Below are 26,574 nucleotides of genomic sequence, written 5' to 3' on the forward strand. Positions count from 1 at the left end.
TAATAAATAATAATTTGATAATCATTTTTAAATGACATTCGTTTTAACATAAGGAATTTTATCATTTAACATATGCATTTTAAATGATGGGTAAATTTGTCCAGGAAATTTGTATCAGGAAATGGATAACATTCAACCCTCTGAAATGGATGATCTTGGCAATTTGCTGCCCGATATTTTAATCCCAGGAAGTAGTCCATCCTGCATAATTTTATTAATCTAACTAAAATAATTTTGGACATCAGTATATAGGTTTTTTTTTTTTTAATTTTGGACAGGAATACAGTCTTTAATTCCAAGTTAATTGGTACAAAATAAATTACCATTAATAATAGCTAACACACAAAGAAAGAAGAGTCAAAAACAAAGAATTATAGATATGAGTATGCAAAATCAAGATGATGTAAGAACAAGCATGTTAATCATTTCAGTTAGTAGTGATCACATTAAAGTTTCCTTTAAGAAGATAAGGACTATCTTGTGGTTTTCAGAGACTGCAGATGTTCCCCTACAGAATAGGACTCAGTACTTTTAGGTGGGGACATTGAGTGAAAATAACGTGCACATTTTACCACCACCTTCCCAAGGTGACCACATGACTATGTTCTGGCCAGGGTACGTGAATGAAAGTGATGGATAAAATTCTGATTTAAGTTCTCAAAAGTAAATATGTGTCTCTACTTTATGCCCTTTCTTTTCCCTTGTTTCTGATATAATAATGTAGTGCGAACTCTCTGGGACTGGACAAAGAAAGGCAAGACCCCAGAGATAGTTAGGAAAAACAAGAGAGGGATTCTAACATATGGTGAGAATAACAGCACCTTTTTACGCTTGTACTGAAAGTTTAGGTGAGACATAGGTAGTTCTATCTTACATAAGTCACAGCTTTTTGGGGCCTGTATTCCAGCATCTGAAACTATATCCTAAATTAGCCTTTGCGCTCTAAGGTATTTATTCAAAATGAATTAAAGCATGTATCCCTAGTAAAACTTGTACACAACTGTTCATAGCAGCTTTATTTGTGATAGTTAACAGCTGAAAACAACCTAATGTGCGTCAGCAGATGAATTAATAAACAAAGTGGACTATTACTCAATAATAAAAATAAATGAACTATTAATACACACAGCAACATGGATGAATCTCAGAATAATTATGAGAAGTGGAAGAAGCCCGACAAAAATATTTTAAACTATATGATACCATTTATATAAAATTCTAATGCAAACTAATATAATAGTGATAGAAAACAGAGTAAGTACCTCCAGTGGAAGGAGGGGTTTAGGAACGGTGAGCGGATTAAAATGGGGCACAAAGATACTTTTGGATGTGATGTGTATATTGATTATCTTGACGTGAAGATGGTTTGTTGGTTGTCTACATATGTCAAACCCATCAAATTGTACATGGTATATACAGGCAGCTTATTGTACGCCCATAATATCTCAATGAAGCAATTAAAAAATAACAGCTAACACATATCTTTCTTACAAATGCCAGCAACTATTAAAACCACTTAAATTACTCGTTTAACCCTCATCACAATTCCTCTGAAGTAGGCAGTATTTTTTCCCTATTCTACAGATGACAAAACTAAAGCAAAGGGGCAAAAAGATACTGCCTAAAGTCACTGAGGTAGTAAATGGTAGAACCAGGGTTTGAACCCAGGTAGTTCAGCTTCAGAATTTGTACTTTTCACCAAGATTCATGACTAAATATTACACACTGACTCTAATTACCTATAATCATATAATTAAAGAATAGAGAGAGGCATGTACCTGGCATTTTTATTCAGTCAATAAATATTTACTGGTGGTCTGCTATGTGCCAGGCACATTTTTGGGTATTGAGGCTATAGAAGTAATCCAAAATGACAAAGCTCCTGCTGCCATGGAGCTTACATTCTAGAACATGGACTTTAGAATCCAGTACAGTAGGGTGTAAATCTAAGCTCTTCCTCTTTCAAGGAGAGTGATTAAGTAAGTTACTTATCTTTTTTAAGCCACATTTTCCTTTTCTATAGAATGGGAGTGATAATTTCACTGTAAAAATGAAATGGGATGGTATTTGAAAAACATTTAGTACAATGCCTCATACTTAATAGCTAGGATGGCAATAGTGGTGGTAGTGAGATGGTTAACAGTGGTGTTGCCATCATTGTCACAATCATTATCACCATCGTCAGAATCAATTAATGTAGTCAGCGTCTGGGACTCAGTGTAGGAGGAAGATACAGCACTCTAAAGCTTGCTTAAATGAGATGCTATAGCTACCTGTGGAACCAGGACTGACACCTCAGTATTTTGATTTAAAATGTCATGTTCTCTTTGTTGTTGCTGTTGTGTGCTGTCGAGTCGATTCCAACTCATAGCGACCCTATAGGACAGAGTAGAACTGCAGTGTAAATACTATCTATGAAATTTTGATACCAGCCTCAATTTTAGAAAAGGTGGAATAAGGTGATAGAAAGCCCTAGATGCATTCGCATAGATTCGTTCTTTAGAAATGATGTTTTACTTTTTCAAAAAGAAATAAATTATAAACAAACATGTTGAGAAAGCAGATAACGATGATGATGTTGATGATGATGATGATTAGACCAGTGTATTTCTTTTAAGGGCTAGAGCTCTCTAAGTTGATAACACAATAGAGGTCTTAAGTAGGATGCCATATATGTCAGTTAACAGAATGAAGTAAACTGGGTGATGGTCATTATCTAGAATTTAAACCAAGTAAAAATTAATTGGTCTTAAAGTGACATTTTTTCTCAATATAGAATCTGTGCACACAATTTTTAAATGCAGATTAGGGGTGTATTCCACATGGTATAGCATTAGAAAGCTGACTTCACAGGCTTCTAGTTTGTTATGTTGCAAACACACACACACACATAGACACAGATATGAACCTCCTTCCCCAGTTTCACTCATCCACTAAATAAGTATTTATTGAGGACCTACTATGTGTTTACAATGGTAAAAAAAAATTTTCTTTGAAAATGCTGTTCAAGAAAGATACCATCATATTAACACTTGCAAGCGTGCATAACACTGCCAGTGTCATTCTGATAAGTGCTTTAAAGCATTGACTGTTATTGAACATCTCAAGTTGATTTTGCTCTTAGTCCAGCTGGCAAAATTTATTTGTAATTGGTGCTTTATTGGGTAAGACCTGTAGTCAAGGTTTTATAATAAATCAGTGCTCACCAAGTGCATTGTCTACCTGTACACATCTGTTCTACTTCTTTCCTAATCAGCAGGCAGAGTAGCGATTTAGGATAAGCTCCAATGTCTTTTTACTTTAGTGTGTTTCTCCTTTCTGTTACTTGTGTGCAAAGATGTGGCCTCCTGACTTCCTACTCTAGTTTTGTTCCCTTTACTCTCTCATACTCTACCTTAGTGGTCAGAAATGACTAATACTGGTGTTCAAGAGGACATTCTCTGTGTAAGCAGCAAAAATACACGGGAATATACAACTTGCAATCAAAATGAAGATAACATCTGTACTTTACATAGGAAGGAGAAAGAAAGGGGGTGTTGTAAACTTGGAGAAGGGGGTAAAAAAGGAATTAGGATTTCCCAGAGAGACTGCACAAAAGCAACACTCTTTTAGGTTATTGATCTCTCCCTTACCCTTTGAAGATTTATTCACACCAGGAAGTTAATAAGGACATATGAAAATACATGATTTATGTATATTATGGAAAAATCTGAGCCAATAAGTATTCAGATGGGTTAACTTTTCTCCCCCTTCTGGCTATATATAACTTAGCTTGAACAATGTCTTAGTTATCTAACGCTGTTATAACAGAAATATCACAAGGGATGGCTTTAAGAATCAGAAGTTTATTCTTTCACAGTTTAGGGGGCTAGAAGTCCAAATTCAGGGTGCCAGCTTCAGCAGAAGGCTTTCTCTCTCCATTGGCTTTAGGGGAAGGCCTTTGTCATCAATCTTCCCCTGGTCTGGGAGCTTCTCGGCACAGGGACCCCGGGTCCAAAGGGTGCACTCTGCTCCCGGCTCTTCTTTGTTGGTGGTAGGAGGCCCCTCCCCTCTCTATTCAACTCTCTCTTTCATACCTCAAAAGAGATTGACTCAAGATGCAACCTAATCTTGTAGATTGAGTCCTGATGCATTAATATAACTGCCTCTAATCCTACCTCATTGACATCATAGAACTTAGGATTTAGAACACATAGGATAATTATGTCAGATCACAAAATGGTGGGCAACCACACAATACTGGGAATTGTGGTCTAGCCAAGTTGACACACATTTTGGGGGGGAACACAATGCAATCCATAACAAACAACAGTTTTGTTGATTTAATGCTGGTCATTTTGGGACCAGTTTTTAAATAAGGAAATAAAAATCCATACCTCTATTAAAGTAGAAATTGCTTTTAGAATGCTTTTTTCCCCCTTCTATCATTGATTTTTAAAATACATTTTTAGCATCAAATCTGGTATCAGTTTGCCAACTTACTTGTATGCCTGCCAATATATTCCTGTGATGTTTCTTAATTCTAATCTAATGCTGGCCTAATTGTCATGCAACAAGACCCACTCATGGTGACAGATTGTGTTGTGTCTGTGGGGTGTGGATAAATGCAAAGACTATCATATTAATATTTCTCACAGGATCTATTTTAAGCTTTTCTCAATAGAAATTCTCAAATAAGGGTAAAATAGTGCAGCACAGGCAAAGCTCTTCATTAAAATATATAATTTAGGTAGATGACCACATATATTTTGGCATTGTCCTTTTTTGTTGGGTGAAGATGGAGGATGTGCTCACCTTAACATGTTGGTTAGCCTTAAATCTTGACTAGATGATTAACATTACAACAATTCACTATATAATTTATCAAGATAGATACAACGAACATTTCTGTGACTTCAGTAGTTCACTGAGGATTTTAATGGTATTAGATTGTTCAGTGATAAAAGGGTAAAAATATAACTAAAATCTCTCATATTTTTGCAGATGACCTCTAATAGTGCAAATATAAAAAGATCTATTTTAGTTCTGCAAAGCAGAGAATGGTAGTTTTTAATGTTGTATCCTTAGATATGGACAAAGTTTTTTTTTTTTTAATTTTATGAGTTTGTTTATTTGGGAAAGTTAAATTTATTATTATTCATAATAAAAGAGATGGAAAACCAGAATACTGATTGTTCAAGGCATTAAAGAGCCGAGGACACTTTCTTGGAAGAGTCTATTCAAACCATTATCCTCAGGCAATGTCTTCACAGACAAGTTGAATTCTAACATTGAGCCATTGGCAGTTGACTTTGATCAATGAAGACAGACAATATGAAAATCTTGGGCTAAAAATAAATAACCAAAATGGAAAGACAAAAAGCACACTTTGATTTTCTAGGATAATAGATTTGTGCCTATACAGATAAAACCATAATTCCACTTTTGAAGAATCAAATTTTATTAAAACGACAAAAATAAAATAAAACAAAAAAAACTCTCTTGGTCTAGGAATAAACCATTAAATAAAAAATATAGAACATTCATCCTCTTACTACATTAAATGTATCTCTCTTTGTATTAACCCTTATTTCAAAACAACCCCTAACCTCATCACCAATTTTCTGTGATTATTTGAGAAAGCTCTCACAGTTACTTTTGCATAACTGTAGAGAGGACAGGAAACAGACCAAATTTGGGGGGAAAGCACTTTTAGGAGCAACATTAGATGGAAATGTAAACATTTCATCTATTTACCATATGGTGTACCCATCCTATACAAAGGAGAATGAATCAAAAATGCCAAATGGCCTAAACGTTTCTGGGATCTTAATTTTAATTTAACCTGTTTTCTGACGGTGGATGAGGCAAAAATAGAAGTCATAAATAAATGTGAACAAAAGGGCTTCACCAGGATGGCTGAAAAAAGATTTGATTGCATAGGGTTAAATTAAGATGCTCCTAAGAACCATCAAAATTATTGTTTTAACATTTAGAGATAGTACCTCAATGCCATATAGATATGTCTTATGTTTACTCTTAATTGATGAATTTCCAAGCAGTCTAGTTCTTCTTACTTTGATTAAGAAATAAAGGCCCTCATTTAAAAATAAGCAATACCATAGTATTGAATTGAAAGGGTTCCTTTTCTTGGCCAGTGCTTATGTGAGCCAAGTATATAACAATTCATCGATTCTGACTAAAGTTTTTATATGGCTCCTCATATGGTTGCAAACCCCCTCCCCGCCCCCAAGAAAAAAAAAATTGCCATCAAGTCAATTCTCACTCATAGAAACCCTATAGGACAGGGTAGAACTGCCCCATAGGGTTTCCAAGGAGCAGCTGGTGGATTTGAACAGCTAACCTTTTAGGTAGAAGCCATAGCTCCCCATAGCTCTTAACGTCTATGCCACCAGAGCTCCATATGGTTGCAAGAAATTTACAGTGTTGTCATATCCCACTTCTGAAATCCCTGAAGAATGGAAGAGATTAATGCCACTTCAGCAGAGGAACAAAATTGTGTCCTATGGCACTGGGGGTCTGGACATGCTTTTAAAAAAATGTATTTGAAATAACCAAATTGAAGCTGATTTTTCTTTTTGTTTTTTCCCTTGCCTTCGTTTTATCCCAAATCAGCGGAAATCTGAGGGGAAAAAGCCAGGAAAGGTAAGATTGTGAATTTCAAAGAAAATTGATTTTTTTAAATGTTATGTTTTTTTTTATTAAATTTCTGAAACTACAGTAGTTATTCCATTGAGTTAAAACTGTAAATATTTAGCATGATATACGTTATGGTTCCGCCTTAAAAGAGCTTCACGCTGAGCTGTCTCCACATATTTTATCACTTAAACAGTCCTGGAAGCAATTTTCAAGTCTGATTTTATTTTATTTTTCACCAGCACTTTCTTTTCCCACTGTGCCAAAACAACATACTGCTGACAGCATCATTTTGTGAATCTTCTGGTAATACAGTTACTTTATGATGAATTTTTTGCAATAAAAAAACGACCATTTTGGTGTCAATTCACAATTTAGCAGTGTCAGCAAAAGTTGCTTAATATGAACCATGAAGATCTCTGATAAAGTCCCAGGGAAGAACCCTGTAACTAAACTAAATAGGTTAATTGGCAAAACGATGTTCTCAGAGAAATTGGGCGTTAGAATGTCATCTTCCAAACTGAAAAATTTTAAAAATTCCGTTCAAATATATATGAACAGTCCAGTTTTCTTGAAGTTGTTTTTCAACTATTAAAAAAAAAAAAACTCACACATGCTGTTAAATTATAAGCACCTCACTAGTTAAGTTGCACTACCTCTAAAAATAAAGTTACTAAAGTTTTCCTGCTGTTCACTGGCAATTTTTTCCTAGCATCTATGCCATGGTTTCCTCACCATATTTTAAGGTTGAAAGAAATGAGTTTCACTTACAAGCTTCTGATGAAAGATGTTTTAGAAATTAAATTCAGGAAGCCTTAAACTCTATCCATATTAGAAGTCAAAGTATTACCATTACTGTATGCTAGGTTAGATGTGAAAGGGGTGAACCATCCTATTTTAGTTTGAGGGTTCAAAATTTGCTTTTGAAAAGGAACTCGCTAAAGAGTGGTCTGGGCTATGCCAGGAAGTAATCTGTTAGCCTTGGATGTCTTTATCGAGTGTAAGAATTGCCTGAAAAGGGCATCTGACTAAAATGCCAAAGTGATGTTTGAGAGATAAACTAAAATTTATGTTTGAGAGATAAACTAGAGTAAGAGTATCAGAGAGTTTTAAATCAATACATCTTTCTGCGAGTTTTCAAATGCCTGTCAGAGAGTCAGCTCCTCCCAGAAGACAAAAGGTCACAGAAGAATTCTCCAGTTAACAGTGGGAAAGAAAGGAAGCAGGGGAAGTAAAATGTCACTGGCTACTAATGTATAGTATGTGGAATTACACACACACACACACACAGACACATATATATATATATATATATATATATATATATATATATATATATATATTTTGAGGGCAGTGGTGGTTCAGTGGTAGAATTCTCCCCTTCTGTGTAGAGGACCCAGGTTCAATTCCTGGCCAGTGTGCCTCATGCACAGTCACCACTCGTCTGTCAGTGGAGACTTTATTGCTACAATGCTGAACAGGTTTCAGTGCAGCTTCTGAACTGAGATGTACTAGGAAGAAAGTCCTGGTAATCTGCTTTGGAAAATTAGACAATGAAAACCCTATGCATTTTCACAATGGTGACATCCGTACTGCACACAGTTAAGTGCCTGGCTACTAATTGAAAGATTGGCGGTTTGGACCCATCCAGAGGCACCTAGGAAGAAAGGCCTGGTGATCTGCTTCCAAAAGGTTAAAGCCATGAAAATCCTATGGAGCCCAGTTCTACTCTGAAACACATAGGATTGCTATGAATCAGAACTGACTTGACAGCAACTGGTTTGGTTTTTAAAGAGTCTCTGGGTGGTACAAATGGTTAAATGCTCAACTACTAGCCTAAAGGTTGGCAGTTCAAAACCACCAAGAGGTGCCTCAGAAGACAGACGTGGCAATCTGCCTCCTGAAATGTCACAACCTTGAAAACCCTGTGGATCAATTCTGCTCTGCAAATATGGGGTCTTCAAGAGTCAGAATCAACTCAATGGCACCTATCGACAACAACATAGCCCATCTGCAACCGATCATGTGGATGGTACAGGACCGGACAGCAATTTGTTCCATTGGAATTATGGTCTTAGTGAATTGCTTACCAGCTAAATGGCTGCTAACAACAACATACAGTTAGATGATAGATACATAATTAGATAGATAGATGATAGAGATAGATAGATAGATAGACAGACATATAGATAGATAGACAGACAGACAGACAGACAGATAGAGATAGATGATAGATAGAGAGAGAGAGAGAGAGAGAGAGAGAGAAGTCCCGCAAACTTTAGGTTTTCTGACATTCCCAACCATTATGGCAAATTTAGCAAAAGACCTGTTGCTCAGTTATTTAAAAGTTCAAATTTTGAAGAACAGAAGTACTGGCAAATTTTATCCAGCATAGTTACCCTGTAAAGAGGAGATCATCTTTCTTTTAAAAACTTAGGACTCTGTATTCTTCACTTTGCGTTGAACCCATGTCCCTATTCAGAAAACTGTTTTATCACTTCATTAAATATACACCTAGATGTCCCCAGACACCCTGCTAAATCAGAACTGAAACCATTCCTGAAGCCCACTTTTCAAAGATTAGACAGGCCTGTAAAACAAGGAAAACATGTGAGGAACATACTGCCTGGATCAATCAACTATACGAGACCAAATGGACAACTCCTGACCAAAAGCAAGACTAGAAGGCAGGAAGGGACAGGAACTGGATGAATGGACTTAGGGAATGTAGAGTGGAAAGGGGGGGGGTGTTGTCACATTATGGGGATTGCAACCAATGTCACAAAACAATATGTGTATACAATTTTGAATGAGAAATTAACTTCAGCTGTACACTTTCACCTAAAGCACAATAAAATTTAAAGAGGAATAAATAAATATACACCTAGGAAATGAAATTTTAACATAAATTTAAACAGGAAATTTTAAAGCATCAATTTAATCACAGTATAAGGGCCAATGGAAAATGAGACTTGGTGAAAGACATTATTTGCTTTCTTCCATTCTCTTTCTAAACCAAAATAAGCATGATAAAGATACCTACTAATGTTGTGCTTATTCTGTTCTATGAACTGTATGCACATATTTAAACCTCACAATGGCCACTTAAGCTATTTTACAGATGAGGAAACTATGGCACCAAACCAAAAAACCAAACCCACTGCCGTGGAGTCGATTCAGACTCATAGCGACCGTATAGGACAGAGTAGAACTGCCCTATAGAGTTTCCAAGGAGCGCCTGGTGGATTGAACTGCCGACCCTTTGGTTAGCAGCTGTAGCACTTAACCACTATACCACCAGGGTTTCCAACTATGGCACAGAGAGCTTAAATGACTTGCTTAAGGTTACAGAGCTCATAAGTAGAAGAGACAGGGTTTGATTCCAAACAGTCTGCCTCAGAATACCCCAAAAAACAAACCAAACCCACTGCCTTTGAGTTGATACCAACTCATAGCGACCCTGTAGGACAGAGTAGAGCTGCCCCATAGAGTTTCCAAGAAGCACCTGGCAAATATGAACTGCCAACCTCTTGGTTAACAGCTGTAGCACTTAACCACTACGCCACCAGGAACCCACTGCCGTCGAGTTGATTCCGACTCATAGCGACCCTATAAGACAGAGTAAAACTGCCCCATAGAGTTCCCAAGGTGTGCTTGGCGGATTCAAACTGCCGACCTCTTGGTTAGCAGCCGTAGCACTTGACCACTATGCCACCGGGGTTTCCAAAAATTCAAACCCCTTGCCATCGAGTTAATTCCGACTCATAGTGACCCTATAGGACGGAGTAGAACTGCCCCCATAGAATTTCCAAGGAGCACCTGGTAGATTCAAACTGCCAACTCTTTGTTAGCAGCCATGCCACTTAACCACTACGTCGCCAGGGTTTTTGTCTCAGAATATCTCCTGTAAAAAAGAAAAGAAAAACTTGCACTCTTAAAACAAATACATCTTTAGATCTCAAAATAATTGTATTTGTTGAATTTTAGAGGGAAGTTTAAATATATTTTAATGTTGTAAGGTGCTAGAAGTGTTTCTGAAAGAGTTGTTGAGTTTTTTATTTTTACTTCTGTCAACTCTGATGATGCTGTATAGACTCATCATCAAGCTGTTTTCACTAGTCTCTGCACATTCTGTACCTAGCCTGATATAATATGGTGAGCATATACCATGGAGGTGAAGTCTATCCTCCGATGCCCTTTATTTTTGGTTCATTGCTTTTATGTATACCTTTTGAAGGGTATTTTGGGTATTAAATTCAAGAAGCTATAAACCTTAAATATATTAGGTGTCAGAATATTCATTAACTTTGGATTTATTGCAAATGTTTCCATAAAAAGTTGAATTAATCTCTTGAACTCATGAACTTCATCTATTTAGGTTTTTTTTTTTTTTTAATGAATTATAAAATAGAGCTTTTATGTTCAGTTTAATTCAGGGTAAGTGAAGAAAATGAAGATCCTACATTTTTAAAAAAAATTAAGGCAACATATTATCTTTCCTAAGAATGAAATACCTATATTATATTTTAGATACTAAAACATCAAAAAGTGGAAGATTTCTCAAGGACTGTGCCTGTTTAAATTGAAATGATTTCAGAGGCCTCACCAAACAAATCCTATTTATAGATTCCAAATAGGAGGTTTAAGTTACAGAGGTAGACATTTTATTCTACTCTCTTCTGAAAGATTACATTTCACAGAGAAGCGAGTGGCGAACAGCGGAATAAAAACAAATGCCATACTCCACGGTTCATTCTTTCTTGTGGCTAATAGCTAATTTGGGGGAAAAGAACACATTTCAACACATAGTCACCTGTGATTGAATAGATTAGTGTGAACAATATTTTCCACTAAAAGAGAGTGCAATTTTTTAAAAACTGGTTAATATTTTTAAAATATTATTTTTAATAATATAAATCATTATATTAGCACAGACTGGTTTGTAGATTCCATGTACTGGCTCTCCCTTAGTTAGCATTAAGCTGAAAATTTTCTTGTAGACGTTTTCCTTAAACATCCCTCCCCCTCTTTGGTTAAGCCTGAGAGCAAACTGCCCTCAGGGTTTGAGCAAATGGCCAGCTTTGTTAAAGAGTATGTTCACCAAAGTACTAAACTGAAAATGGCAGAAACAGAACTGACTGAGATTCTCAAAGGAGTATATACCTTATTTTTTCATATTTGCCTGGGGTGAATTTACAAAGTAACTTCTTTTAGACTAGGTTAGTGGGTAACAGAAAAAGCAGCTACAGTGGCAATGCATGTAAAAGCCATTCTCTGCCCTTGGCCTACCCGCTTCCAGAATCTTGTCATTTGGGTAGTCATTTGCTTCAAAGCTACATGAGGAAGAGAGGAGCAATGAGAATGTTCCAGTGCCCATGTTGCTGGTGTCCCCAAGGTATTTCTTCATCCCCTATTGTATTCAACAATCTAGAAATATTTGGAAGTTCTTTCTTCAGAAAAAAAAGTATTCTTCTAGCATCGTATTTTAAGAGTTTGTATATGGTATGGTGCATTGAGATATATTATTTAATGTTACCTTCAAATTAGCCTAATTTTAATGGTATGCTTTGGAGGAGATATACCCATATGTTTTGGTTTTAGTGAAAGATTATTTTCATGTATTACTTTTTGGAGTGTTATGATGTAGCAAATGCGTGAAGCAAAATCTGTGTCCATTATAAATGCCGTATCTTCTATACTAACCTCTTTTCCCTACCATGTAGTTCAGTATTAGTAATAAGAGAAAATTAAATCACACTAAGAGTTCTAATTTAGCATTACCACACCTACAAGGAAACCCATCTTTATTCGTCCTACATATGATCCATAGATATGCCCTTTGTAAAAACATAATACTACAGGCACACTACAATAACTTTTTTTAAGTGTCTTAACGGCTTCTTATTTTGCTTCAAGATAAATCGTTTATTTATTCAACTCAATTGGTAGAGATTATAAATTTGGTCAGTGGAAAAAAGTGGCAAATAATCTGAAGAACACCTCTGCTTTAATCTTTTTGATTCCTCTTCCATGCTTACAGACTTATGCTTACATCTCACATTCAGTGTTACAACTGTTAATTGCAGCAATTGTCATAAACATCCATTTTGTCTTACATCATTGCGTATTATTTTTGTTGATTCTGTGGCTCTTCTATGTGCATTCCTGGATGCTATTTTCATGTGAATATAATTTTTAACATGGTGTCCCTTTTTATGATAACTTTAAAAAAATTTTTTGCCTTATGCTATCTTACCTACTTAACTTGAGTTTTTCCTTTAATAGGTCCTCCAGTTAACTCAGTGCCTCTCCATTTTACCTCTTTCATAAAATTTCTTCCTGGCTACATTTATCTCCCTGTCTTATCATTGCCATCCTTGGCTTTTCACCCTGTTTACAGTGCCAATCTCCAACTATAGAGTACTCTTACATATTGTATTCTCCACAGGACACTTATCACTATTTGGGGAAAAAAAAGCAGAAAATTGTACAGAAGATTTAACTTTTTATACATTAATGGCATTAAGCTTCAGTTGGGCTGTAGATATTGTTGAGAAATCTTTTTCTTATTCTGTCATTAACTTTCTATTCCATGCCTTGCGAATGACTGTCTAACCTTTTTTAACCATCTTCAAATTTCTTTCCCAATCTCCAGCCCTGGATTATCGCAAATTATTTTAAGTCCTACGATCAAATCTGCCAGGCACTCCTTGGAAATTCTATGGGGCAGCTCTACTCTGCCCTATAGGATCGCTGTGAGTCCTAATGGACTCGAAAGCAAAGAGTTTTTTTTTTCCTTTTTAATAATAAAATAGAAACCATACTTGTAACTCCATATATTTCTGAGTTCCTTTCTAGTCTCTCATTTATTCCCTCGCGACTTTGAAACATCTAGTTTTTTAGTCTCTTTTTATGTGCTATTTTCTTTTTACCTTTAAAAGTATGAAAATGCCATTTCTCAAGGAAAAAAATGTAATAACACAACTACCTTTAAGTTGGCTATTCTCTTTAGATATTGCTGTAATTTACTACTAAATTGAGGAAATGATCTCCTCCTATTGACTGCATCATCTCACTACACATTCCTAGATGTAATATGACTATTCTTTCCCTTCCAATTAAAATAGACCTCTTTCGTCAGTTGCCTAAAATTTTCTGCATGCTACATGTAGACTTTTCTGTTACATTTGACATTTGAACCAGAGCTCCTCTTTCATTTTTTTTTAAGAAACCTCCATAAACCCTTCTGTGATCTCTCCAAACCACTGGAACACATTCTCACTTTAAACTTTTTTTTTGTCAGAACCACCCATTTCTACACATAAGTATCATGTTCACACCTGGGTTGAGAGTTCATGTTGATTAAATACACATTTCATCTGTATCTCCTCAATAGCTAGCACAATAATAGCATATTTCACTTTCTATAAACACATAGTACATTTGTCTTATTTTTAATTTCTTCACTTTGATAAGAAGAGTCTAACAGAACTGACTTAATGAAAAGAAAACTTATTTCCAATTTTTGAGAATAAAACATGGAATTCTCTGGCAATATAATAGCAAATTCTGATTATACCGGGATTTAAAATTTCCCTTTCAGGGTCCTTGATCTTCAGGTGAAACGGAAAGGAATATATGTAATAAATGAGGAACTATGCCCTAATTAAAGTTGTAATATTGCTTTTCAGTGTATATAGAACTTTTCTGAGAAAGTCAATGTTGAAAGTCATTTTCTTTTTTTTATATTATTTTATTGTTGTTGAGAATATACACAGCAAAACCTACACCAATTCAACAGTTTCTGCATGTACAATTTAGTGACATTGATTACATTCTTCAAGTTGTGTAACCATTCTCACCCTCCTTTTCTGAGTTGTTCCTCCCACATCAACATGAATTCACTGCCCTCTAAGATTCCTATCTAATCTTTCAATTTGCTGTTGTCAATTTGATTCATCTAAATAGTTCTTAAATGAGCGTAATGCTCAAGGCAGATATTTTTTACCAGTTAAGTTCAGTTTTAAGAAGCCATCAGGAGATATTTTTAGTTTAGGCTTTAACAGTTATCTTAGGGCAATCGTTTCAGGGGTTCTTCCAACCGTTATGGCTCCAGGAAATCTGGCGTCCATGAGAATTTGAAATTCATTTCTGCGTTTTCCCCTCTTTGAGCAGGGTTCTTCTATGGAGTCTTTGATCAAAATATTCAGTAATGGTAGCCAAGCACCATCCAGTTCTTCTGGTCTCATGGCAAAGGAGGCAGTTGTTCATGGAGGCAATTAGCCACACGTTCCATATCCTCCTACTACTGACCCTCCCTCGTCTGTTGTTCCAGGCATACAGAGACCAGTTGTTGTGCCTTGGATGGCCGCTTACAAACTTTTAAGACCTACTATGCATCGAACTAGGAGGTAGAATAGAGGCACTAAACATGTTATTAGCCAATTAACTGGGATGCCCCAGGAAACCATGACCCTAAACCTCCAAACTAAGAAACTAAATCCCATGAGGTGTTTTTTGTACATAAGCAGCCTCAGTAGCTACTGTATTTTAAGCAAATAATGCGTGCCTTCTCAGTTTGTTTGCCAACTGTGCCCTCCCCCTGAGAGGTATTTTTGTAAGTGCGCTTTGCTAATTTTTTTAAAAGCAACATGTAAAAAAAATTGGCATAGTGGCACTTACAAAAGCACCTCACAGAGGGAGGGCATGGTTGGCAAACAGACATAGAAGGTACATGTCATTTGTCTAAAAATACCATACTCTCATTTTTTTTGGTCATTGTTGTAAATATATCTATCACACAGCTTTTTGCAGATGTACAACTTACTGACAGCAATTACAATAATCGGCTGTGCAATGCTACCCTTAATCAGTGCAATATTTTCATCACCATTTACCCCACTTTTTTTCCTCCCTTCTGCCTCTGGTAACCACTAATAAACTTTGTTCTCTCTGCATTTGTTTTTTCTTGTCTTTTTATACAGGTGAAGTTATACACTATTTGTCCTTTTGTGATTGAATTATTTCACTTGGCATAATGTCTTCCAGCTCCATCCATACTTGTAGCATGTGTTAAGACTTCATTGCTCCTACTGGCTGAGTAGTGGTATTTCATTGTATGTATATATCAGATTTTGTTTATCCAATCATCTGTTGATGGGCATTTAGGTTGTTTCCACCTTTTGGCAACTGTGAATACTGCAGCATTGAACATTGTTGTATAAGTCTCTGTTTGAGTCTCTGCATTCAAGTCTTTTGGGTAGGCCTAGGAGTGAAATTGCTGGATCGTATGGTAATTTTATTTTTCATTTTTTGAGGAACGGCCACACTGTTTTCCACAATGGCTGTACCATTTTGCATTCCCACCACCATTAATGGGGTCAGGGTTCCAATTTCCACACATTTTCTCTGACTTTTTTTTTTTATCTTAGCCATCCTAAAAAGTGAAATGGTATCTCGTTGTGGCTTTGATTTGCACCTCTCTGATGGCTAATGAAGCTAGGCATCTTTTCATGTGTCTGGTGGCCATTTGAATGTCCTCTTTGATGGAATGTCTATTCAAGTTTTTGCCCGTTTTATGATTGGGTTATTTGTCTTTTTGTTTTTAAGATGTCCAAATTTATATATATTTTGCTTATTAGGTTCTTGTTGCATAAATGGTTTCAGAAGATATTCTACCAGCCAGTTGCTTGTCTTTTCACTTTTTTTTTTTTTTTGGTAAAGTCTTTTGAGGAACAAAGGTTTTTAGTTTTTATAGGTCCCATTTATTTCTTTTGTCTTTTGCTGTTTGTATTAGATATTAATTATTAGATAATCCGTTGTTAAAAACTAGTCCTTACAGTTTTGTCTCTTCTTTTTCTTCTAAGAATTTTATGGTTTTCTTTTGCACATTTAGGTTCTTAATCCATTTTGAATTTGTTTTTGTGTATGGTGTGAGGTGTGGATTCTGCTTATTTTGTGCATGTGGAAATTCAATGTCCCCAACACCACTTGTTGAAGAGACTCTCCTTTCCTCATTGAATGGATTTAACATCCTTGTCAAAAATCAGTTGACCATAGAAGTCTGGGTTTATATCTGGACTCTCAATTCTATTCCATTGGCCTATGTGTCTACTGTTACACCAGTACCAGGCTGTTTTGATTACCGAAGCTGTGTAGTATGTTTTTAAAATCAGGAAGTGTGAGTCCTCCTGCTTTGTTCTTCTCTTTCAGCATTGCTTTACCTGTTCACGGCCTCTTGCCATTCCATACAATATTGAGGATTGGTTTTTCTATTTCTGAAAGAAGACTGTTGGAACTCTGATCAGGATTGTGTTGAATCTATAGATCACTTTGGGTAGTACTGAGTTCTTAACAATATTAAGTCTTCCAATCCATGAACATGGAACATCTTTCCATTTATTTAAGTCTTCTTTAATCTCTTTCAGAAGTGTTTTATAGGTTTTTTTTGGTTTTGTTTTTTTGTATAAGTCCTTCACATCCCTGGTTAGATTTATTCCTAGTTATTTTATCCTCTTAGATGCTATTGTAAATGGAATTGTTTCCCTAAATTCCCTTACCGAATTCTCATTGCCGGTGCATAGAAATGCAACTGATTTTTGTTTGTTGAATTTGTACCCTGCAACTTTGCTAAATTTCTCTAAAAGCTCTAGAAGTTTTCTTGTGGACTCTTTGAGTTTTTCTACATAGCAGATTATATCATTTGTGAATAGAGATAATTTTATTTTTTCTTTTCCAATCTGGATACTTAAACTTTGATGCTCTGAATATTTTTTCAAGTATGTTTCTACAAGATCCCAGTTTGGTGAACTGTCCAATTGGAACTCTTTATCTCTTTTAAAATATTTTTTTCTTAGGTTTTATGCAAAAGGGGGGAGGGAGGCTACAAGGTCACATCTTCATCCTTTTTTCTCATTTCTTACCGAAAACTCTAAACTTCACATCAAAATGTTCTAAACCTTCCAATATCAAACCCATCAATTGTATCTCTGAGAAACAGATGTTTCCACTCTGTGTGTAGCATAATACTAAGGATGTACTGAAATTAAATCATCAATAATCATTTAAGCTGTACGCCCTATTCCTAACGTACGGGAGATAATAGATAGCGACACCTTAAGTAAAATAAGTCAAGGTTTTAAGTGGTTTTGAAAATATGTTTTATTCAAAGCAATAGAAAAGGGGAAAGCATTATAAAAAGGTTTATTTTAATAGCACTGTAACATATACAAAATATGCCATTCCAAGGTGTTTTGCTTTACCATTGTGTTAGGTGTAGTTACAAATTTAGCTTTTCGCATATGTGCTCTTTCCATTGTCACAGAATGGACCATTTTCCACTTTTTTTTTCCCTTAGCAACTATTGGCAGTCATTGCTTCATTCAATACCATTTAATTTGATCTGTAACTTAGAAGCCTTGTCTGGTGCTATCTATGACTAATTCAGCAACTGATACATTGAAATTTGATACTCTAAACTATGAAGCTCTGATAATAATTTATATCTCTGATCTCAACAAACAATTGAAATAATTGTAATTCCAAAGATTTTCATATAAGAAACAGTAATATTGATACCTTCACTGCTAAATTAATGACAACTTTCAAATAAAAAATCCTCCTATTTTAGGATAACAAATAGTTTTAATTTCACCTTAATTCATACCTTTTGATTTCTGAAAGTAACTAGTAAGGGAAGCTTTCCTAGGGGATTTAGTGAAAACTGTTTTCTAATAAAGTTTGCTAATAGCTTTGATATAAAGATATCTGCTTACTCTGTCCTTTAGAATACTAGATTAACAAACCATGCTTATTTAATCAAACCATACGTTTTTCTTCATGGCTCAACTAAGGATTAATTACTCTATGGCCTATTGCTCTCATGTCACCAGTAGGAGACAGTCTTTTTCAGTACCTATTTGGAGCAAATGGTTTGCTCTCAACTACTAACCTAAAAGTTGGTGATTTGAACCCACCCAGTAGTGCCATGGAAGAAACACGTAGTGCTATGCCTCCCTAAAGATTAAACCAAAACCAAACTTATTACCACAGAGTAGATTATAGCTAATTAAACCCTATGGTAACACATGGAGTTGTCATGAATTGGAATCTACTTGATAGCAATGGGTCATATTCATATGCACTTACCATGCTTTTTTGCAGTGATGTTAGATTTTCCTAGTAGTCTAGTATTTATGATTTTGTAAGCTTTATAGTAAAAACAGGAGACCTAGGTGATGCAGTAGTTAAGCACTCGGCTGCTAACTGGAAGGTTGTTGGTTAGAACTCACCAGCCTCTCCACAGGAGGAAGATGTGGCAGTCTGCTTCCATAAAGATTTACAGCCTTGGAAACCCTATGGGGCAGTCTTATTCTGTCCTATAGGGTCACTAGGAGTCAGAATCAACGCAACAGCAAGGGATTTGGTTTGATTTCGGGTTACAGTAATAACACAACTAGGATTTTCATTGGGTCATTCAAGCATCACAAAACATTTCAGTATCTTAAAGACAATTTATTACATATGTTCTGTCCCTTAAACATTGTGTTGAGGACAAAAGCAAGCATGCATTAATTTCCGGAGAAATGGTATATGTAGATTGGACTTACGGAGTTGGATGAAGTTTCATAATACGTGACTGTATTGATTCAAGTATTTTGTTTGCTTCTATGGAAAAATATCTAGATTTAAGAGTGTAATAGAGTCCTCAGCAGTAGTGGTTTAGAGGTGCTTCTTTCTTGCCAAGTGGTATTTATATTGGAAATTTGACAGGTTTTCTTCTGAACACGTGTTTCCACAATACATTTAGCAGGAGTTGAGAGGTCAGATATTGAGAAATTTATGAATAATAATTACAATTTTAAAATGTCATATCTTATGTCTATTAGGTTAGATACATTGCCTTTAGCAACTTCTTTGTATTCATTTAGTTCCTAATGGTTAAGTACTCGACTACTAAAAGGTTGGCAATTCAAATCTACTCAGAGGCGCCTCAGAAGACAAGGTCTGGCAATCTGCTTCCAAAATGTCACAGTCTTGAAAACCCTATGAAGCGGTTCTACTCTGCACACATGGGGTTGCCATGAGTTGGAGTTGACTTGACAGCAATTAACAAAAATAACACCTCATACATTTCCGTGTCATCATACATTAAAACTTTTAAGTTGGTTACATCTTCCACTGAACTCCTAGGTAACTCACGGGTGGCATTTTACCAAAGGGAGTGTAAATATATTAGTCAAGCCTGTAGCCCAATCCTTGAGGATCACAATGAATCTATTCTTGCTCAGTTACCTAAATTATTTTGTGGCTGCTTAAAAAGAACTTGCTAGGATTATTTTATCCTTTGAATTAGAGATATTAAAGTGGTAAATTCTACAGTATATGTTGTGATACAAAGAATTAATAATTCAAGACGTTTTATAAGTTCCTGTAACCTATGCCTAGCACAGCCCTTGAAACCTAGTAAATATTTAATGCAAATCTGTTGCCATTTATTTGACAAATACATATGTGATGATGTCTTTGTATCAGATCCTACACTTGGTGATAAGGATATCAAAGAAATGAGACAGGCTGTTTGACCTCAAGTGACCCACTGTCCAGTGAGAAAAACAGATATGGAAACAGCAATTTCAGTCTGTTATAACTAGCTTAGTTCATTATGATAACCTATTACAGAACTTTCTTCTTGAATAAGGCTAAATCTCACTTACACATACTGAGATTCTTAATTGGGCTTGCTCGTTTAAAGGTAAGACCATCAATAAATGCATTCATGGTTGTTAAAAATAGATTTCCTTCTTATAATCTTATTTATCTAAATTTGGTCTTCATAGCTTATGTCAATTATATAAGCCATTGCATTTTTATTCTGTTGTAGTGTCATCCTTTATCCCATTATATTTGACTCCTCTTGCCCTAAAGTATTTATTGGATACTCTTTAACAGCTTGTTTTATTATTTATGAATGAGAGCTATTGTTATCCAAATATACTTTAAACATTAAGAGTTGGGTTTTCTCCTTGAACCGCATAATACTTCCAACAATGCATCTCTTGACTATTGTAACCTATTACCCTCCTTATTTTAGTGAAAATAAGACGTGTAGTAGAGCAAGTCTTAAATACTGACCTTCAATCTTTTCCACAGTAAGCAATTGTGAATGTAAGGTTGTAAATCTCTAGCATTAAAGGAACTCTCTCTGAGATCTGTTTCATACTCTGTAATAAAGGTGATTGCTGGGAATTGTTTGTTGTTTAACTCCAGAACAGGTTGTATATCATTTTTATTGATGATAAGATACTATCTACGTAATGCCTATGTAAAGTTGACTGGGTGTAAAATTGATTTAAAACATTATGCTTCAGATTAGCCATAAAGATACCAGTGGCTATTGCAAATCAGGAAATCCCATGCATCTCTGAGCAAAGAAGCCATCTGCGAAAGAAAAAAAAAAAAAAAAAAAAACACAATTCAATGCAGAAACCAGTGCAGTTATATGTATTAAACAAAAACTCCTAGTGGGAAGGGTTTTTGGCTTTTTGGATTCTGTAAAATAAGTAGATAGCAAATACTCATTTAGTCCAGTTCCTTCTTCATGCCTTATACTCATCAGTTAATATGGCTCACTACACAGTGATTCGCAAATGGAGAGGAAATTTTAGCAGTGATTCATAGTTCTGTCTGTACATTAGAATCACCTAGAACCTTTGAAAATTTGCAGTGCCCAGTTTGCATCCCAGACCAATTATAAAAAAATTTCTGGGGTTGGACCTACTCATTGATATTTCCTAAGATCCCTAGGTATTTCTAATGCACTGCCAAATTTGAGGACTACCTTGTTCAATTCTTACTGCCTTTAATTTGGATTTTGTGAATTTATTTGTTTGTGTGGCAAAATCTTAGTATAAAATTCAAAATTTCACTGAAAGAAAATTAGATTTGTTCTCTTTTTATGAGTTTTAGTAAAATGCTTCCATAATTTTATGCTGATTGTAAAATATAGTTAACGATATGGGACCACTGCCACAGAAAGGGCAAGCAATGACCAGGAACGTGATCACTTGCCAATGAAGTTAATTGACCCAACTGAAAATATGCATATGTCACTTTGAATGATGTTAAATCTTTTGAAAGGCAGCACATACCTTCAATATGTTTAAGCAATCCCTGGTAAACATAGCCAAATTAGGTAATTTTCCCCCCAATCTTATAAATTAGAATTTAAAAGATACTATAATGATTTTAGGAGTCCCTGGGTGATGCTAATGCTTAAACACTCGACACCAACTGAAACGTTGGTTGCTTGAACCCACTCAGAGGTGTCTCAGGAGAAAGGCCTGGTGATCTGCTTCCAAAAGATCACAGCCATGAAATTCCTATGAACCACAGTTCTAGTCTGCAACAGCTGAAGTCGCCATGAGTTGGAAATGAGTTGATGGCGATTTTTTTTTTTTTGGCTTGATAATGACTTTAGCAGACTAGATTTCAAGAAGACTGTTGCTGTTACTTTGTCAGTTACCTTTGAGTAGGTTCCTACTCGTGGCGACCCTGTGTGTGCTGAGTAGAACTGCACTCAGTAGGGTTTTCAATGGCTGTGATCTTTATGAAGTACATCGCCAGGCCTATCTTCTGAGGCACTTATGGGTGAGTTCAAACTGCCAGCCATTTGGCTAGTACTCAAGCACTTAACTATTTGAGTTACTCAGGGACTAGAGGCTCAGTAGTGATAATAAAGTGTATATTTATGTTGATATAAATACCAACCATAATATACATAATATTCCCTATTTTATTCTTATTGTGTTAGGTATTGAAATAGTGTTGCTTCTGGAGACCCTCCCAATTCGACATAATAGCATATTAAATATTCTCATTTGAAATCCACCAACATACAAAAGCTAAATAATTTTTCCCTTCTTTCTGTGGCTGTATTTTAGGACTGCTAGGTAAATGAAAACTTTGTTGGACAGGAAAGACTGCAGGAAAATGATCAGAGTAGAAAAGAGCCAGCTATAATTTGGAGCACAAATGGATGATGGGGGTGAATTGAAGAAAGTGTTAACAAGATAAATACATAGGAACTAGGTGGCAAAGTAATATTGGGCATCCCAGAGATAAAGCTCTGCAGACTGAAGGTATATCTGAGTACTGTTTGATCCATTTACAAAATGTGCAGAAAGCCAAGATTTTTATATTAGTTGGACCTGAAGAGTGTGAACTGTGAATCCTTTATTATATTTTATCCTGCATTCATTATTCAAGGTTCAGCTACCAAGAAATCTTTGTAAGTTTAAATATGAACAGCACCTTATAAATCCTTGGTATATTGTGTATAGCATATTAGAAGGCTGCATGGTTTTTTTTAGGTATAGAATCTTTTTAAATAAGAGTTGTTATGTACCCAGCACACACTATTTAATATGTAAAATCTTCTTACATGACACTTAACAGTGCATTGGGTTGTTACAACTTTCCATTATTAATGCTTTTTCTAGCAGAGAATATCATTTCTATTTTAGAATCCTTGTTGATATTTTAATAGCAAAACACCAGACACTCAACCACACTGGGGTACTTTATACCATCCAATAACCACTTTTAACTTAATACCTAGTGTAGCTTATTCTCATCAGCCCTCTCAAAAGAAAGCTAACAATGTAATTTATTTTACATCCTATGTGCTTTTGGTTATGTTTGCTTTATCATATGCTTTAACTTTAGATAAGAGTATTCTCCATGGATGGAATCTATAGTGTCATAGGCATGACATCCTATCATTGCTTTGTAAATCCACACTGTACCCTCACTATTTGGCATTACCTCATCTTGTTTTATTTAAAATAGATGAAAACTTTTGTTAATAAAGTATGTTATATATCCTTATATTAAATGTCTTAAGGTTCTCTAGAGAAAAAAGAACCAGTGATATATATATCAAATGTATACATGTATGTATATATATATATATATAATACATAACCAAAAAACCAAACCCGTTGCCATCGGGTCGTTAAACCAAAAAAAAAAAAAAAAAACACTGCCGTCAAGTCGATTACGACTCATAGCGACCCTATAGTTCTATAGTTATTGCTGTTGGAAACCCTGGTGGCATAGTGGTTAAGAGCTACAGCTGCTGACCGAAAAGTCGGCAGTTTGAATCCACCAGGTGCTCTTCGGAAACCCTATGGGGCAGTTCTACTTTGTCCTGTAGGACAGGACGTCGGAATCGACTCAACGGGCATTTTTTGTTGTTGTTGTTAGTTGCCATCTGGTCAGCTTTGACTCATGTCAACCTTATGTATAACAGAACAAAATGTGGCCTGATCCCATGTCGTCTTTAAGATTGCTGGTATGTTTGACAACATTGTTGTGGCTATTGTGTCAATCCATCTCACTGAGGGTTTCCTTTGTTTTCACAGAAAAAAATTTTTTTTTTTTATCTACTTTGTTGTTTGTTGTTGCTAGATGCTATTGAGTTGGCTCCGACCCATAGGGACCCCATACATAGCAGAACAGAATGTCGCCTGGTCAGCTCCACTTTTCCAAGCATAATTTTCTAGTGATCGGTCTTTCCTGAGGACATGTCCAAAGTAATCAAGCCAAAGTCTTGCCATCTTTGCACATGTGTGTGAGCACACACACACATGTGTATGTACATATATATATAAAGAGAGAGAAATTTACTTTAATGAATTGACTTACACAATTGTGGGGATGGCAAGTTCAAAATATGTAGGTCAGGTGACAGGCTGGAGATTCCTACTGGCTCCTGTGATTGTGACAGGGATTGGCAAATCCAAAATCCTTAGATCAGGTGTACAAGCTAGAGACTCCTTCATGCTTGTGTCTCAAGATCCTTTGATCAGGCAACAGAAAGAGTGAAAAATGAACAAGAGTAAAAAAAAGAATTCTCCCAAAATATCGATTTATACTCTGGAGACATACCCTAGGGAAACCCATCCTTTCAATTGATTGGTTGATCAGATTACATTATATTACGTTATGGTATTCAATATACTCTACCCAAGGCAAACTGTTTTAATCACATGTAACTACTACATGACAGAAACTAGACTAGTGTTTGGCCAAACAACTGGAACCATAGCATATCTATGTGCACACATAAAATTAACCATCACACAAAGCATTTTTTGAAATCTGATGGGTTACTGTGTAGGAGATTAGATTCTGGGAAGAAAGGAATATTATTTAAGTTTAGAATAGCTCACCTCCAATGTAAAATTTCTCCTTTGGAGTGATGTGATTTGACAATGCCTGTGCAACTTTTCAATGGAGGTCCTAGCTTTACTTCAACAAAGTGCCCAAGGGTCTACTTTTAAAGTTTTCTTACATCAGAAACACCATCCAGACATTGGCTTTTGAAGAACTATCACAACTTAGTTCACCAAACACCTTTCTGGACATAAATGGACCCATATTTCCTTAAATCAAGAGGAAGGAAACTCATATATAATAGGATAATTTGTTAGTTAGGAGTTACAAATCCACTGGGAATCCATACCTCTAAGATATTAGAGACAATACCACTTGTCTTAAATTCTGCTTTAGTTTATTAACACAAATCTGTTTTTCTTCCTAAAATGAAAAATCAGCCTACTACAATACACTGCTATTTTCTGTTTCAATTCAATGTATTGGATTTCTATCTAGCTTTCTTTATTTTGGGTTATGTTTTTGCATACATTATTACATTTCCATTAATGTGCCAATAAAGGACATTGAAATGATCCACAGCAATTAAACAGAAATAAAATTTCTAAAACTATATATAATTCCAAACTTAGATAACTTGCCGCTTTCAAAAGGAACTTCACTATACATATGTGTGTGTGTGTGTGTTTGTGTATAATAGTTTTAAGGCTAAACATAACCTAGATATTTATGTTTATCTGGTAGGAAATATGTAAAGTAAAAGCAGACATAATTTGAATGTAATTGTTACATTTTGAAATTATTTAAATTAACAGAGATTAATGAAAATGTATCTATTGTCATAGAAAGTAATGAGTACACCCACATGTTGTAGTGAAAACATTTTCAATATAGATTTAAATATACAAATCATCATACTCTTTGCCTATGAATATAAATACAGCCATGGACCAGTCTGACCTTTCTGAGTGTTTTTTTTTTAATTAGCCTTTTTTAGAGCAGTTTTTGGTTTACATAAAAATTGCACAGAAGTACTACTCTCATATACTCCCTCCCTTCCCCAGACTTCCCACACAGCTTCTCCTATGAATAACATCTTGCATTACTCTAATGCATTTGCTACAATTGATGAATTGCTACTGATACATTATGATTAACTGAAGTCCATAGTTTACATTAGGGTTCACTCTTTGTGTTGTACAGTTCTGCAGGTTTTGAAAAATGCTTAATGTCATGTCTACTTCATTATTGCCCTAAAATGAATAGTTTCACTGCCCTAAAAATGATCCTTGTTTCACCTACTCATCCCTCCCCATAAACCACAGGCAAGCAGTGATCTTTTTACTGTCTCCATATTTTTACCTTTTCCAGAATGTCATGTAGTTGAAATTATATAGCATGTAGCCCTTTCAGACTGGCTTCTTTTACTTAACAATATTCATTTAAGGTCATTAATAGGACATTTCTTTTTACTGCTGAATAACAGTCTCATGTATAGATGTATCACAGTGTGTTCATCCATTCACCTATTGTAGGAATCTTAGTTGCTTCCAGTTTTTGGCAATTATGAATAAAGCTGCTATAATTTGTGTGCAGGTTTTGTGTGGACATAAATTTTCATCTTACTTGGATAAATACCTAGGAGGGTGATTGCTGCATTACATGGCAAGCTTATGTTTAAATTTGGACCCGTAAGCAATTGCCATCGAGTTGATTCTGACTCATGGCAGCCCAATGGAACAGAGTAGAACTGCCTCATAG

At 35.5% G+C, this 26,574-nt stretch overlaps 1 protein-coding gene across 6 annotated transcripts in view; it reads left to right on the forward strand.

Annotated features, from left to right (window-relative positions):
* Nucleotides 1–26,574, forward strand: part of PCDH11X (protocadherin 11 X-linked) — a 799,800-nt gene that overhangs the window by 398,036 nt on the left and 375,190 nt on the right. For 2 of the 6 annotated variants that reach the window (XM_003412695.4, XM_003412698.4), the window contains exon 4: nucleotides 6,616–6,645. The exons of the other annotated variants lie outside the window; for them this stretch is intronic. In XM_003412695.4, the coding sequence (XP_003412743.3) occupies nucleotides 6,616–6,645 (30 nt within the window). The remainder of the gene's footprint in view (nucleotides 1–6,615; nucleotides 6,646–26,574) is intronic. 6 annotated transcript variants of the gene reach the window in all.

Source organism: Loxodonta africana, chromosome X (assembly GCF_030014295.1).
Source record: "Loxodonta africana isolate mLoxAfr1 chromosome X, mLoxAfr1.hap2, whole genome shotgun sequence".
NCBI classification, from domain to species: domain Eukaryota; kingdom Metazoa; phylum Chordata; class Mammalia; order Proboscidea; family Elephantidae; genus Loxodonta; species Loxodonta africana.